The sequence below is a fragment of the Nansenia antarctica genome (genome assembly GCF_963989245.1).
Source record: "Nansenia antarctica genome assembly, chromosome: 16".
NCBI lineage: Eukaryota > Metazoa > Chordata > Actinopteri > Argentiniformes > Microstomatidae > Nansenia > Nansenia antarctica.
The window spans coordinates 20,275,629-20,292,858 of record NC_137686.1 but is presented as its reverse complement, the minus strand read 5'-3'; the positions used below and the strand labels follow the sequence as shown (position 1 = coordinate 20,292,858).

The 17,230-nt window shown below is 44.2% G+C and overlaps 2 protein-coding genes across 2 annotated transcripts; both read right to left on the bottom strand.

Moving 5' to 3' along the window:
* Positions 1-3,208: 3,208 nt before the first annotated feature.
* On the bottom strand, positions 3,209-12,881 carry hectd3 (HECT domain containing 3). Its single transcript, XM_080546338.1, has 22 exons — positions 12,813-12,881; positions 11,936-12,417; positions 11,677-11,837; positions 11,417-11,509; positions 11,164-11,299; positions 10,452-10,573; positions 10,191-10,301; positions 10,007-10,089; positions 9,514-9,679; positions 9,218-9,299; positions 6,903-7,085; positions 6,764-6,816; positions 6,571-6,635; positions 6,269-6,372; positions 5,914-6,027; positions 5,708-5,797; positions 5,304-5,510; positions 5,037-5,166; positions 4,858-4,932; positions 4,659-4,740; positions 4,437-4,508; positions 3,209-4,048 (listed from the first exon to the last, which is right to left on the bottom strand). The coding sequence occupies exons 2-22, from the start codon at positions 12,287-12,289 to the stop codon at positions 3,964-3,966; spliced, it is 2,568 nt and encodes an 855-aa protein (XP_080402464.1). The 5' UTR covers positions 12,290-12,417; positions 12,813-12,881; the 3' UTR covers positions 3,209-3,963.
* Positions 12,882-13,716: 835 nt separating this feature from the next.
* best4 (bestrophin 4) lies at positions 13,717-16,442 on the bottom strand (the record flags this gene model as incomplete). Its single annotated transcript, XM_080547005.1, has 9 exons — positions 13,717-13,930; positions 14,082-14,236; positions 14,340-14,420; positions 14,584-14,742; positions 14,969-15,046; positions 15,185-15,339; positions 15,531-15,764; positions 16,039-16,133; positions 16,291-16,442. The coding sequence occupies 9 exons, from the start codon at positions 16,440-16,442 to the stop codon at positions 13,717-13,719; spliced, it is 1,323 nt and encodes a 440-aa protein (XP_080403131.1).
* Positions 16,443-17,230: the final 788 nt, after the last annotated feature.

Below are 17,230 nucleotides of genomic sequence, written 5' to 3'. Positions count from 1 at the left end.
GAACACACAGGGAGGGGGACACAGTTAGTGAATTGGAAGACATGTTTCTTATTTACGTAAGATAGAAAGGAGTAAGATCAAATGAAAATATATGGTCTTACCTTTACTTGTAAATGAAGTCCATTCGTCTATCCTTCTGGGCAAAGATGTCAGTGACTTTGTTGTAGAAGTCCTCTTTATTTTCTTTTAGTTTTAAAAGTCTCTCCATCTCAATAGAGATGATTGCCAGGGATGAACGCTGTCCTCCTTGGTCAGTCCGATTCCGACTGTATGTTTTGAGTCGTTTCAAAGCAGAGAACGACCTTTCAGCGGAGGCTGGTGTAGCTGGTATAGTGAGCACCAGCTGGAGTAACTTTGCCGCCTCGGGAACCGTCTGCATCAGATCATTCTGGGCCAAAAAGCTGAGGAGCTGTGCGGGTGATTTGCATTCGTTCCTCACCATTTGTGAACTAAACAATCCGATAAGATCACCCTTTAGTCTAACAAAGTCAAAGTGCCTGGCATATTTTGAGAGGCTCTGCAGTTTGGAGTCAGCGAAATGTTGTGACATGTCATTTTTGACATTTTGTGTGCAATCGATCAAACTCAGGAAAGTCAGCTCACGGAAATGATCAAACCTAGCTTCGATTTGAACACTGACATTGTCCAGAATGTTATGAAACATTTTTTTCCTCTCATCTCTGATCGGCTGTTGTTCACTTCGGGCATCGTCTGTCAGGCCAAGGGTGACGCACCTTTGCTCTAATCGATCATGGAAACTGTCAAACTCTTGTCTCTGGCGCTCTACAACTCCCCTGGTGTCGCGGATTCGCGCACAGCAGACGTCAATGTCCGTCGTTAGTTTATTCTGCAGCACACGAAAGAGTGCATCGGTTTCCTTGAAAATGCCCTCGTATGCCATTATGAAGAAGCAGGTGGATGCTTTGGACAGCCAGAGATCATATCCGGCGGCCATCATCAGGGTGTCATTGTCCCAACCATCAGGATTTTCGCTCATAATCTGGAACGCAGCACGCAGATCGGCCTGGTACATGCCGATCGTCTGCACTAGTCTCGAAGTTGAGCTCCATCTGGTGGGCTTTGCTCCTGGTAAACGTCGCTTCACAACATCGTCCAGTAGGTGGGCACGCTTAGTCGACCGGTTGAAAATTTTTGCAAGTCCCTCAACTGTTTTAAAAAACGTTTTACACTCAGGCATTGCACATTTGGCTGAATCCGAGAGCACCAGGTTCAATTCGTGAGCGTGGCAATGGGTGAACGTGGCCTCGGGTGCCTTTTCTTTCATCTTGGCCTGCACCTCGTACAGATCTGACGCCATCACAGAGGCTCCGTCGTAAGTCTGAGCCACCAGCTTCTCAACGCAATTGTACTTCCCCAACACTCCCAACACATAATCGGGAATAGCCGCCGGTGCTCGTTTGTCACTCAGATCGTCAAATCCCAAGAAGGCCTCCTTCACCTGACCTTCAGCCACATAACGCAAGATGACAGAGATCTGGGCTTTATTCGTTGTGACATCCGTCGTCTCGTCCACTTCCACTGCCACACACGGGGCTGCATTGATCTCCCGTTGGATATCATTTCTAATGACATCACCGACCGCTTCGATTAAAGCGTTCTGTATTCCGTTTAATGAGCCTTTAGAAAACACAGTGGAAGTCTCCAAATGTCTCGCTAACTTCTTATCTTTCTCAGCTAAAACATGCAATAGCTCCACATAGTTGCCCCGGTTAGAAGAGCCTCTTGTTGCACTCTCCTCGTTACCACAAAATGCCAATTCCTGTTTGGCCAGGAAACAGATCGCATTAATAAGGTCTTTTAAAACCTCGCGGTTTTCCTTTACCTTGGCATTGTGGGTGCTGATGTTTAACCTCCGCTGTTCATTCCAAGCCAGATCGATCGCCGAAGTTCCGAACGTTTTTAAAGCGATTTGGCTTTGAATGTGAGTTGTCGATTTTTCATGTTTGCTGAGGCCCCGTGGCAGATTTTTCAAGTCACAAAATCCCTCGTTGGTCCAAACGTTGTCCCGAGTGGAGAACAGGAGGCAGGGGAAGCAGTAGAGGCGAGTCCTCGCAGCGCAGCCACACAGCCAGTCTTTCCGTTGGTACCACTCGTTTGAAAACAACCGTTTATGTCGACCTTTATCCTTGAGATCCTTAAGCTCAGGCAACGGTCTTCCACTGTTTATCACTCCCTGTTTTGATTGAGAGTCCAATTTTGAGAAATGTTTAAGGTTAGATATAAGGTCCATTTTTGGTAGATAGTATAACGTCCATGTGTTGCTGGAACTAGCTAACATGGTGTCCTTACGTGGGCTCTATATAAACATGTGCCTCGGTGAGGCAGACGCGATAGCTGCCGCCCCTTCTTCTTCTTCTGTTGGATTTAAAGGCAGCTCGCATCCCTAACGTTCCACTACTGCCATCTTCTGGATTTAGCCAACTCCTACATTGTCCAGTTTGTCAGTCCCCAACAGTCCTTCTGTCTTGAGAAAGCTGACCCGACACTTCCTGCCCTGTCCACTTCCACCACACTCCAATGCGCCCTCCAAATCTTCTCTTCAGTCCCTCCATTCTTTCCTATCTTTCTGATGTATATTTCCTGCAGCTAACAAGTACATGTTCTACTGTTTCTTTTACCTGACAATAGTCAGTCCCGCTGGATGTAGGCTGCCGCCCCTGGTGCTTTTTGGCATATTTCAAAGTAAAGGTCCTTCATTGACAGAACTGTTTGATTTTTATTATTATCGTTGTTTTTATTGCCATGCAAAGTAAGTCAATTGTTGTATGCTTTAGGCAAGGGGTCGGGCCATAGATGGAGCAATTAGGAGTTCAGTGCTTTGCTCAAGGTCACCTCGGCACATGGCCAGCCAGGGTTCGAACCACAGAACTGCAGACCTTGCGATCATTAGACGCCGGCTCTACCTCCTTTTGCGCATGAACTCAATTGTATGACCTCACCTCAGTGAATTATACTAGACTTGTTGTTGCTTTATTATTATGTGTGGAATTGTTATATTTTTTTGTTTATGTGATTTATTTTGATCTGTAATTTCTTGTAGATTTTAAACATTAACAAAACAGTAAAGTAATTGAGCAAAAACATGTTTCACAAAACTTTTAATTAACAAGATGTCATGACATGAACATCATCAAAAGATGTGTCAAACATAAGAAGCATGCAAAAACAGATGCATTACATTGGTACTTTGTTCTTTCTTTCTTTCTTTCACTGTCTGCTCATTTTCATTTGCTTGGGTAAGTTTGACTGCGATCATAATCAGAGCCTCCCCTTTTTCTTTATGCTGATTGGAGACTTCCCAGAATCTCCCTCCCCAAGGGGAAGAGTGTTGACATCACTCCTATGTTCACACTCGTCCTCATGGATGTATGGTGAGCAGGTGCCTCCATGGACCTGCAGCAGTTGCACCCCCCTGGCCCCCCTGGGTGTGGTTGCTAAGGGCATCATCCAGTGAGCCTCTGTGAGGCAGGTATCGGCCTGATACAGTTGTGTCTGCAGTCTGGTGCAGATGGTGAACACACAGAGAAGTGATAGGGGAGAGGTGGGAGGGGCAGTATTGTAGCTATCCATGTATGGATGGAAGAGATGGGTATGGTGACCAGTGATATACTGAATATGAGAGTGATTTTAACATATCGTATGTGGAGCCCATGAAGACTGGTTTGAGAGTCTCTGCCGCAGTAGAGGTGGTGTAGGGGATTGGGAAGCATCTTTCCAACCAGTGTTTGTCCTTTTCAGTGGGGGGCAGGTTCTGGTACATGTCATCCACAGCCAGCATTGATACCTGATTCAGCATAGTTTATTTTGTACAGCTGTGATTAATTGGCAATTGCGTATATATCATTTCATTTATATAGCTATACACTTGGCATTAGCTCTGGCTAGACAGTGCTGCTAAAAATATGTTTATCTGTAAAACTCCTATATTGATGTGGAGGGGAGTCACTCCTCCCAGGGACTCATGTCAGTGTCGATGGCCACACAGTTGTAGGCAGCATAGCGCAGCTTCTCCTCACAAACCTTCGCACTGTAGGGAACAGGAACACAAAAGGAGGGATGCACAGAAATACACTGTTAGTGAATTGGAAGACATGTCAGTATTATTTACTGAGCTTTAAAAATGGATTGTGATGAAGAACTGTTTCTCCAAAATAGCATTGGACTTATTTCTGTGATGTGGATGCAAAGATAGACATCTACATATCAAAAACCCGTTGAGTGGCCACAATGTGAAAGGGCATCCAACATAAACTAGAAGTGCGCAGGAACGCTGGTAACGTAGGGACTGGGAGCCCCTGAGCCATCCTTTGTTCTATAAGATTGCAATCAACATTTGTACACTAACTATTCTACATTCCCTCTGGCAATCGAAGACATGGGCTTCAACGCTAACTTCAGGGCTTCACTTCACTCACCTGGGGTAGTTGGGTAAATAAAGGGTACTAGAGCAGGTAGAGGATTGTGGTAGCGCATCTGTGGTTTCAGATCTAGAGGGAAAATGTTTATAAAAATATGTTTTGTAAAAGTGCAGCAAACACACCATTAATATCTGTATCTTCAATAAAAGTATAGGTAAAGTTGCAAACAGAAACATCAGTGCAGGGAAGTATTTAGCTTGGGAATTGTGTTCTACATACCCTTGTTTATCAGGAAAGATGTAGATAGGGGCAGGAAGACGGCTTCTTCCAGTGACGAACCTCAAAAACCTGCTGCGGTCCTCTGAAAACAGAGAGCATTTGAGACTGTCAGCAATCAAAAACACATGCAGCAGGGGCTCAATGCTCAGCAGCATCCTAATCCAAGTCTCAGACATGCATCTACAGGTGTGTAACTAACCGTTGGTGAAGTTCATCAAAGCCTCCCACAAGTACTGTACTCTAACATCTGTCTGTTCCAGGTCCTCGTAGCGGGCTGACGGGGAAATAGAGACAATGTTTAGTAGATTTAACATCAAACAAATGCAGTTTTGTGTGACTGATTAATGTAGTATCATGTATTTGTGACCAAGGACTCACTGAGTCGTTTTAGGGCCTCCACGGTGATCTCAGGGTCTCCGCAAACTTTTTTCTCCACCTCCTGCCAGGTAAGCAGGTCCAGTACAGCCTGCGGCACCACCTTCACTAGGCCAGCCTGCATGGCCGCAATCTGGAACACACACACACACACAAGCATGACCAATTGCACGCACAGCATGCAGGGGTACATGCATACACTTCATCTCTCTACTCCAAGCATCACTTCACAAACTGTCAATCACTCACACTCACACTCACTACTATTACCTGCTGCCTGCTCTCCTCCAGACGGGCCTTCTGCACCAGGGTTATGAACTCCCTGCGGTCGTCGTATCGGACAACCACACTGCTGCCTCCAGGGATGAGGTCCACCAGACTGCCGTCGCTCAGCAGAGTAGTGTACACCAGCTCCTGGCCAAATTTAAACTCAAACGTATCCTGGTCCATATTCATCATTGCCTCCAGCAACTTCACCTGTACACATACACATACTTGGGTCAATACCAGACAAACCGTCTCACACACAGACTACACTTATTACTATCATTACAACATAACACTACAACAAATTAGAAGGAAATGCAGCATCAAGACTTACTTATCCCTATTGAAAGAGTTGGCTAAGCTTAGAGAAAACGACCAATGACACGTCACAATGAGGGGGTGCTCACCAGTACTGAGTCCACAGCTGGGAAGTCTTTGCTCCAGCTGACTGCTTCTCCAGTGAGTTGCTTCCACACCAGCCCAGGTAGAGCCAGAACCTGTAGCAGACAGAGAGGGTTCATGTCCAACGATATATCTCAATGTACTGTACAAAGATTTAAAGATCTATCCAACCCAAACAAAAGGAGGGTGGAGAGGGAGTGATGTCACTAACCAGGAAGTCTTTCCCTCTGAGAGCGGCTCCCATGACCTGGCCGATCCACTCAAACTTGTGGAACTCTCTACAGGACGGGTTGGGCACATAGTAGTCTCTGGCTTCTCCTGTTCCCTGGGAAAGAGAACAAGGCATCCATTGAACTACAAAGGCGAAAGGAATCATTCTGAAAAACTATGTATAATCCTTCTGCAGGTTTTAGTTGACGCTAGATAATTATTTGTCTATTATTTCCTAGCATCTGTCAAAAAGGACAAGAACAAAAAATTATCAGCAAACAAGGCTAATATCTAGCCACGAAACTCTAGTCAGAACACCTGACATACCTTAGGGAAGGTGGAGGATGTGGGGTTACCTGGTTGGATGTCCGGTTAAAGAAGGGCAGAGGCATGGGACACTCTGCTGAGCTGGGGCAAAGCTCCTCAGACATGTCCGCCAGGCTGTCCCGAAACCCACCTCCTGGAGGACAACAACAAGATCACAGGAGGTACAAATCAGCAGTGGTTGGTGGAACTGGACGGGTCCTCTATAGCCAATAATAAAGGAAGGCCCTTGAGAATGTTCTGATGGATTGAGTGAGTGGATCAGCTATACCTGCTACGTCAATAGTACAGTTAGTGTGATAGTATGTAAAGATGCTGTCCAAGTGGGACTAACCTTGGTCAATGATTCCTTCTGCAATGAATTTACACTCCCACCACTGGTCATATCGTGCAGGCCACCTGATGAACAGCAACATAAATTCAATCAAGTTCTCTAATATACATGTATTTTTCTAGACTGTTGTAGATCCTTTCACTACGAGGACCCTGTCACGATGATTAGATGGTGGGTGGAGGACAGCGCCTACCTGTAGTCCAACGTCTTCTCAAATTTATCGGACGGCTTAAGACCCTCGTACACCTGCATGATTAAAACAAGGAGTCAAAATCACCCACTTGAAACACTTGTTACTTGTTCTACTATGCGATGACCAGACTGCAGTGTACCTGTGTGAAGACAGCGTTCTTGCAGGTGGGGTCCAGTGAAGTGTTGTCCCTGTGCTCCATGGCCAGGCGACGGTTGATGTAGAGACAGGGCATGAAGTTGGGCTTGCTGGTCTCCGAGTCCTTCAGGCACTGGGTGATGAGGGCGGAGCGGCGCTTGGACAACAGCAGGAACTGCTTTATACTCTAGGTGGCGGCAGAGAGCAAGTTGGTCAATGTAACAATGTGAGATTGCGGAAGGATGGAACAATTCAATTATGCAAAACAACTACAAAATAACACCAATCTACACACAACAAATCTAGGACATTGTAGAACAGCAGATTTTCATCCTGGCCGTAATGTCTTTGTGATGCTTACTTACCGTATTTTCCGCACTATAAGGCGCACTTAAAAGCCTTTAATTTTCCAAAAAAACGACAGTGCGCCTTATAATAATATATGGATCAATTTGTTAATTGGTTGATCCATACTGGTTGTACACGGCGCTCAAGGCGCTCTGTCAAAATGTTTCAGTACGACTGGTAAACTACAAAGGCGCACCGCTTGCAGCATTACGGTAATCAGTAAACACCGGTACTGATGTGCTTACTCACAGTCCCACACCACAAGACCCCAAGTAAAGAAGACTAAACAGAGTTTCCGAGGGAACAAAGCGAGATGGCCACAGTTAGACACAGTTAGACACAGTTAGAGGGCAAACAGTTAGAGGACAAACTCGAACAGTGGGTTGTTGAACAGAGAGCAGCAAGTAGAAGCGTCTCTACAGTCACTATTCGAATGAAGGCAACAGCGCGAGCACGGGATATGAACATCGATGAATTTCGAGGCGGTCCTTCTTGGTGCTTTCAACTTGAAGTTTTAAAGTACCCACTCGATATAATAAACAACAGTTTAACGATCACTAAACACTTATAATGTGTGTATTGGATTCATTATTCTCGTTTGCCGGAGGCTACCGGTAAGGGAGGGTTGACTTGTAAAAATACTTTCGTTTTAGTTCGTGTTCAAAAGCAAGAACTGTGTGTTCATCTAGTTATGTGTAGTTATGTGTTTTTAGTATGTCGATGTTCTCCCAGCATGTTGTCATGTTATTAAAATACAGTTTAGACCTTCGTAGCGATGTGTTTTGTTAGCAGCGTTCGTAGCTGTGGCTGCGTTCAGAGTCACAAAACTGAAAAATTACGTTGCACATTTCACCAGGAGCTGTCACATATTGGTTGTTGGTTATAATTGTATAGCCTATTGGTTGTTTTCTGGTGTTGTTTTATTGTTTTGCTCTGTTTGTAGTTAGGGATGCTCCGATCTGGATTTTTGGGGCCGATACCGATCACCGATTTTTTTCCTCAAGATCAACCGATACCGATACCGATTTTTTTAAAAATACATAACTGTAGGCCTACTGACTGGATAGCCTACATATTTTTTGCTTTTTAGACAAAAGTTTTTATCCATTAGGCACCAAGCAAACGCAGACCCATTTTTATGGCATAGTAAAGGTCTGGCCTATCACCCAGTTAGGGCCTGAAGCCCAAGTCAGTCGATATGGCTGTAGAAAAGACATCATAAACGTGGCCTTCATGGTTTACATACTGTTACGTCCTCCTATGTTTTCTGTTCAGTTATCTGTCTTCCCCAGGGGGAAAAAAAAAAAAAAAAAAAAAAAGATCGGTTTTCGCGATCGGCCATTTTTGCCGATCACCGATCGAGTCATTTGGAGTGAAATCGGCCGATTTAAATCGGTGGCCGATAAATCGGAGCATCCCTATTTGTAGTCTACTTGATGTATTTTTATCAGCTGTTAAATCACCACAGCGGTTAATCCACTAATAGAGATAATACCAGATTGAAAATGCTTGTAGCCAACTACTCTATATCTCGTGGTCGCAGCTATTGCGAATTGCTATTCACGCGAGTCAGCTGTGAATCACCGCAGGTCCTTGACGCTTGTTGCAAAAATGGATGACGAACGGCTGAGGTGGAAAAATATATATTTTTGACAGTGGAGCAGGTAGAACGTTGACGGTGACAACGCTCAGGTGGAGCATGGACAACGGGAAGTTGACACAACACCGATGGAGAGGTGACGCAACGCAGTAGGTGGAGCTTGGACGTAACGCAACCCCAGTCAGACGTTTGACTGCAGTATTTTCTATTCTATGCGCTTTATAATCCGGTGCGCTTTATAATCCGGTGCGCCTTATAATCCGGTGCGCCCTGTATATGAAAACAGTTCTAAAATAGGCCATTCATTGAAGGTGCGCCTTATAATCCGGTGCGCCTTATAGTGCGGAAAATACGGTAGTTATGACACTCACTTTGATCTGGTTGAAGGTGCCCAGGCTGTAGTCCCAAGCTGGCACCAGGTGAGGCAACAGACTGTCCAGGAGATAGATGAACCTGCCCACCCACGAGGAAGGAGACACAATCAAATGACCAGGAAACCTCACTGCATACACACTGGGTAAGAGCCTAACAGAACATAACTCTGGTAGCAATGGATGGGTTATGAGGGACAGTCAAGTTGAAAGAGGTAAAATACAGGTAGATCATACAGAAACATACATCAGTATCTAACAGATAAATGCATCCTGTATGAGCCACATTTCCGTACCTCTGGATGACCAGTGCTCTACGGTAGAGGACGTCAGGCGGGGTGCCCTCCAGGCGGGGGTAACGCACCAGGTTTGGGGACTGGAACACATCAGCGTTAAGGCCCAGGTCTCTTTCACACGATGACTTGATCTTAAGGCCTCGGATCCGCACATCGATTCCCTCATCTGGGAGGGGAAAGAGATGCGTAAGGAGGGGCATTTTGGGGACACAAAGCCTGAGAATACACCTAGGATTGATTATTTAATTTTAAGTCACACGACTTTATCCAAAGTCCAAGTTGATTTAGTTACACAACAGAGACTTGCAGTCCCGCTGGCTATCCCAGTTGTGATTACAGGGCAGGGATTTAAGGAGTTTCAAGTTGTCACCTTGCCAGTGCTTAATACCATTCGATTGTTGGCACTTTGAACTGCACTGTTAGAGATATTCTCTGAAAGATCTATAGGTTCCATTACTCAGCATTCCTTTCTCATGTGTGAAGCAGCTCTTACCTCTACATTCCACAATCCTGACCTCAATGACAGGCAGGTGGGCTGTCATGTCTTCCAGCACACATACTTCTCCAATCAGATTGCTGGGGTACAAATAATAATAAACAATAATCTATCAATATCTAAAACAAAAGACAACAAAGTTTTCATACCAGTGTAATAAATTAAAAGGTAAATAACCTACTCATCTATGGTGACATCGCTGAGCTTCACGTTGCTTCCCTCTCCCCCAAACACAATGATTCGTTTAGGCATGTAGTTGTCATCCGTAGAATCCACAGTCAAGATCAGCTTGCTGGAGAACAAAGGACAAAGTGGTTCCAATTGTACAACGCATGAGAAGTCCTTCTCTAGCTGTGTCCTATACCACATCAAAGTGTATCACTGAAGTCTATAACTGAAGTAGTAGAAGTGGCCCATTCATTGAACGCCCCCCAGCCCTTACTTGACCACAGTGCCTCTCTTCATGTGCAAGCGGATCCAGTGTTGGCCCTGCGTGCCGTCACTTTCCCAGTACGTCTCTGTGTCTCCATCAGTCAAACAGCTTGCGCCTCCACTTGGGTCCTCCTGCCAGCACAAGCAGTCATGTGAAAAAGATAGGACGCCTCATGAAAATCTTCAGTGGAGTGATTTGAAACGGGCTGTGAAAGACACCCCTCAAACATCACACAGCTGAAAGAAGGAGTGGGTCAGTGACTGATATACAGTTATAGGAAATGTCTAATTGAGGTTATTTCAGCCAAAGGGGACAATTATCAGCTATTAGAGCATAGGGTGTCCTAACTTTTTTTCCCAATGGGAATTGACATATTTGTTAATTTTTTGTTAAATAACTGATGACAAAGTTACATTCTCATTGTTTTTGGTTCAATTACATCACCTTTATCTATAGATATTGTTTGAAAGAAGATTGAATATTGATATGTCCATATTTCTTATAAAAGAACTAGGCGTAAATATTTCACGGGGTATCCCATGACTGTACTCAATCAGATATACAAGGGAATACATCCAAACACACAAGCATAAAAGTGATTGATTCATACTTTTGATCAGTATAGTAACCTTCGTGAAATGCAAACCAGCATTAGTGAGTTGTGCATCTCCGGCCCCTGATGTAGGAACTCTAACCCTGTCCTTCTCACTGCACTACTCACAGAACAGGACGAGACGTCAATGCTGGTCACACACTGCTTCACACTCCCCAGGTTCTCGTCCTCCTTCCCTATGTGGTCGTAGAAGTAGTGCACCAGGTCCTCGTCACATTCAAAGGTCCAGGTGGGGGGCACATATCTGACAGGGGAGAGAGGAGGAGAACATTACCTTGTCTGACCACCTGACCACCTTTCGTTTCATCACTCACTTGCCATGCCTTATGTTGACAGTCTGATTTGACAGACAACCACTCACCTGAGCTTCTGGACGGCAGCCTCGTCACTCTCGGCAACCTTGGGTTTAGAGCCGATGTGCAGGGAAGTCTCCACATCCACCACCTGCTCCCATCTGAGAGAGAAAGAGAGAGAGTAGGGAGGGAGGGGGGAGGAGGCCATCCATGAAGACACCAACTACAAAGTCAAATACCTTTAATATTGCAAGTAGAAGAGCTTATGTTTGCGAAGGCAGCTAAGGATTACGCACGCACGCACGCACGCACACACACACACACACACCTGTCGCAGGGTTTGTGGTCATAGCCGAAGAGCTGCTGGTGTCTGCTGACGGTGTCAGATGATTCTACAGGAACCAGTCTGTCTCCTCCCTCTGTGTGCTTACACACCAGAATCCATCCCTCCTCCAGCTCCTGTCCCACACGATGCTCCTCCAACTGGTCCTGCAGACAGACCCGAGGACAGACAGGGCTAGAGGACAAAAACTTTATAAACAGTTTTAAAAATTGTGTTCAGTACTGTAACAGCATTCAAATCTTACCTTGTTTATTTTGACCCACAGGCCTTGACTGTTGCAATATTCTTCCCCTGTGGTCCGAATACACGTCCCTTTCTTCGGTTCGATGTTGCACTTGCATAGTTTCTTACTGTGAGGAGCTTGGTGGGGGCTTTCCCAAACAGAAATCAGGGTCTTTCCAACGGAGGAGTTGGCAGCAGACGAGCTAGTAGAGGCAGTTGAATTGGATGACGAATCTTTGCAGATCTTGTAACATACCTCATTCGGGACGAAACATAAACAGTCGGGCAAGGATTCGCTCTTCCTAAAACATTCGATGCACTTGTTCAGAAAGCGAATCCTTCCGAGGAGAACGTGAGGGTTGTCCCCTGGGGACATCTCAGTGCAGTTTGGTTGAGCTGATGTGTGTCAACACAGAGTTGAAGGGACAGGGACGTCACCTGACATCACAGTGTTCGGGTTCAGTTCTCCCTTTGTATGCCTGGTATGCCGTGGTGGCAATGCTCCTATTGAACAAAACAAGACAACACAAAAAGCTGATTATCCCCCGGGTTGACGTTTCAAACAACATGGAACATTCTCATCATTACATGGGCCAATGCATCATCAGATCCTCTGCTAGCTGGCTAGGTTAGCTAACGTGCTGACTGTCTCTAGCTCGAAAAGGGCGAAACGCCCCATAGCGTTGACCATGTTGACCACGTTGACCATGTTGGGCTGCTTGACCCCCATGATGGTGATGGTGGTGGTGGTGGTGGTGTGTCAGGCTAGTGGGACTAGCATCGCTAGCTGGCTTACCTATCTATCATGACTGAAGATGAAATAGGTCTTTGGCAAGCTACTAGCTTAGTTACGTTAGATTCCCCAAATAAACAATCGAACGATCATTAGTTTTACTCACACATGGCAGTCTTGAAAGTGTAGTTTTGCGTTGTTCATGTGCTAGTTTTCTCACTTGTGTAAAATCATGTCAGGTAGCATAACACGGAAGTTCCCTCGCAAGGCTAAAGGTTGCAGATGATATCGATGGTCGCTGGCGCGTTTCAAAGTAAAGGTCCTTTATTGACTGTTTCACTTTTTGCGCGTGAAGTCAAGTTGTTAAGTCGTGACGTGTTTCCGGGTCCAACGTTGGCTGAGGCGCTGTCTTCGAAATGCCGAAATAATAATAATAATTAATTATATTTATATAGCGCTTTTCCGAGGCTCAAATACCCTGACAATATGGAGAAAACGGGAAAGTGCTGTGTCCCTCTTGTTGTATGAATAGATCCGAGTCTAAAAAACGATTAAACTGTCATTCTACCGCTGTTGTTCACTGGTACTCTGGTGCGGGGAATTTCTGGTTTGGACTCGGAAATGGCTAAACGTCACTTTTGACGTCAGATTTAACAAGCGGATTACCTCAGTGAATTAGACGTTTTGTTGCTGCTTCATAATTATGTGTGGAATTGTTATATTTTCAATTTATAATATTTGATTTATTTTGATTTCTTGTCGATTTTTAAACATTTTCAAGTTTATTTTGGACAAACAAAGCTATGCTACTGCTGCAGGCTAAAAACAAGAAAAGATTGTATGAAAACCTTATGTTTTTCCGAAACTTTTAATTAACAAGATGTCATGACATTAACATTATCAAAAGATATGTAAAACATAATATGTATGCAAAAACAGATGCATTCAGCTAGTAAACATTTTTTTTTACTGTTGCATAATAGTTGCCAATATTCATTCATTCAGCATGTCTGCCCATTTTCATTGGCTTGGGTGAGTTCCACTGCAATCATAACCAGAGCTTCCCCTTTTTATTTATGCTCATAAGAGACCCTCCCATCTTCACACTCGTCCTCATGGATGTATGGTGAGCAGGTGCCTCCATGGACCTGCAGCAGCTGCACCCCCTGGCCCCCCTGGGTGTGGTTGCTAAGGGCATCATCCAGTGAGCCTCTGTGAGGCAGGTATTGGCCTGATCCAGTTGTGTCTGCAGTCTGGTGGTGTGTGAGCTCCTCCTCACTCATCCTGCAGATGGTGAACACATAGAAACAAAGAGGTGGGAGGGGCAGTATTAGTATAGTAGTATAGTAGTATATTAGTATAGTTATCCATGTATGGATTGAAGACATGGGGTTGGACCCACTGATATACTGAACATGATAATCATTCATTTGACCTCATATCGTATGTGGAGCCCATGAAGACTGGTTTGAGAGTCTCTGCCGCAGTAGAGGTGGTGTAGGGGATTGGGAAGCATCTTTCCGCCCAGTGTTTGTCCTTTTCAGTGGGGGGCAGGTTCTGGTACATGTCATCCACAGCCAGCATTGATACCTGTGAGAAAATGAGAACAAGTTTAACAAGCCAGATGGCAATAAAACTAAATCAGACAATACTCAGTGTGAACGCAAGTGAAGTGAGATGATATATCACACACTTGAATATTTCGGTCAATTAGTTGGTTGGTTTCAAAGTCGTCATCGTCCTCTCCAAAGGGATTTATAATCAACTCCCCCACCTACAGAGCAGACAAGATGGTAGTTACAACCAAGACCTTTTATCATAAGAGGTAAATGTCACCTTAGTTAAAGAGCCTCGCTTGGCTATAGACATACATCCACAGTGAGAAAGTCACTTGTCTGGGCATGCAAGAAGAAGACGAGATGGGACGCTTATCTCACCTTGAGCCAGCCTGCGTAGAAGAAGAACTCGAGCATAGTGAAAACAGAAAGCACGCACACATCTAGACTGCGATCTCCATTATAATCTTTCTCGGGCTTCAGAAACTGTCGTCCAATCAGACGGAAGCCAAAGAAAGAGTAGACAGCCAGGGTGACCACCTGTGTGTGTGACATCACATAAAGTATGATTTGCGGATTTTTTTTTTTTTTTAAATTAAGGGGCAGTTTCTAGGACACAGATGTAGCCTAGTTCTGAAGTAAATAGTAAATCTTCATTAAAGATGCATTCTAGTCTAAGATTATAGGCTTAATTTCTATCTAGGAAAATAGTTTTGTTTCTATATTAACGTGCACCAATTTCACTACAATTCCTGACCAAGCATACCTGTGTGTAGACGAGAGGTATGCTGATCCAGTCATAATGAAACAGTAGACTGCACTTGCCTCTGTACTTATTCAGCTCCTGAGGAAATGGTGTGTCATCATGATTTATTTATGATGTTGATAATGGTGGAATTGACGGTACTATTACATGATTTATACTGCATGGTGTAGTCACTGTGTCAATTCACACATTTAGTATTCTGAAGAAATGACTCACATCCATGAGGAGTCTCAAAGCTATGTCATCCCTCACTCGACCCTCCTCTCTCGCTTGGGATGCCAGATTTGAGAACCAAGTCAACGGCATCCAATACTTGTTGAAATCTGAGTATAGACTATCAAGCTTTTTGATCTCTTGGGATGTCATGAACCCTGCAGGGGAAGATTAGTGCCTGTAACAGGATCCCTATAGGACATGGCACTGGTTTCATTTGAGCAAGGAGAATGGTAACAACCACATTCAATACCAAAATGCCATTTTTGGTTGTGAATCATAATCCATAGATATTTTCTTTGTTTACAGGGATTTATTCAGTTGTTGAAATGACACAGGTCAGTCTTACCTGCATCCACAACGTGTTCCAAGGATGGAAAGCGATTGCGCACCCGAGTGCTTATGGAACGAAGGATGAGAACAGATGACAGATTTGCATATCTCATTAGTGTGCGCCGCAGCATCCGTCCTCTCTCATCTGTCCCATGGACATTCCCAGAAACCACCATCATCAGGTTGTCAGGCAGGGGGAAGCTTGTGTACTGACCCCACCAACGGTTGAAGGCTAGGCTAACATAGAACCCTGCCATCAAAGAAGCACAAATATCTCAATATCTCAATAGGGACCTTTACAATAACAGAGGATGTCATGACTCTCATTCTATGATATGATACAAACAGAACCACAAGGTGCTGTTTATACAATAGATGTTTTGAGTAAACTTAATCTCGTTGCCCAGGTGTTTTCAATTGCAAACATAGCATATCACTTTCATAACATAGAGACTTTGCACACATTAGTCCAGATAAAGGCAATAAAAACATGCAATGAATAGACTTAAGTTATTTTGACTCACCCAACACAAAAGGCATAGGTATAAGGTTGCCAAACCTATCACAGTAAAGGGCTATTGATTCAAACAACCTCTGTTGTTTTGGTGAGAGGAGGTACCTGCAAAGTTAATTATAAGATCTCAACTTACATCCCAACTAAGTGATAATTCACTAATAGTAATAATAAAATCTACTGTAATGCCAGAGTATTTCTGATATGTGTAATGTAATGGTCAATTCTTATGAGTCTGTATAAAAGATACAGTTGCTTGTACCTGTAGTAGACACTGAAGAAGCTGTACATCACACAAAAGACCAGGAATTCTTTATACAGCAGCTTGTAGATGCTCCCTCTCCACCTGAAGAGCAGCTTGGAAAACCCTCCGAATTTGGCACTGGCCACCTCAAGGGTATAGGACACTGTCATTGTGTTTTGTTTGTATGGTGTGGCAAAAAAAGTGACGTCCTGTAAAATACAATATAATGTTATTGATATATTTGCTGTCATGTGATTCATATTTGAAATCATGCTGAAAGTATTACTCCTCTCACCTGTAAGGGTTACTGAAGCACCTTCTCCTGTATCCTGTCCCACTGTTGTGAGAAAGAAAATATTCCCCTCATCTCCCATTTTAACCCTCTCCACGGGACTGTCAAAACCATCATCCTCCTATGGATTTATTGGCTGGGAACACTATACTTTAGTGAAGAATGTGAGGAGACCATTAGGATGACAGCTTTGACAGACAGACCTCCATCATAATGCATTTTAAGTGTGATTGAACTTACAACGCTATCATCATATAACTTATTTTTGTTCAACAATTCTGCATTAGTATATTATTTCAGTGACATGACATGTGCACTTTACACATGCAACAAAAAATAAGGAAGTGCAACAACTTCAAATAAATCAATCCCCAACCCTGTCATGTTGAAATAAAAAGACATATACTGTGATTGATTGACCGCACAGACAGAAATCTCCACAACATCATCCTATAATGTTCCGCGGATGACAGTGACACTGATATCTCCACTCTCATCTCATCTCAACAGATAAATAGGAGCACTCAACAAGAGGAGGAGCACAGCTTGATGTATATCTGACATATGTGCACAGCCCACCTATCTCCTACTCGTTGTCATGCTCCGTTCACTGAGCTGTTTGTTTTTCACATGAGAATAATGTCTATGCCGAGTCATTTCACTGAT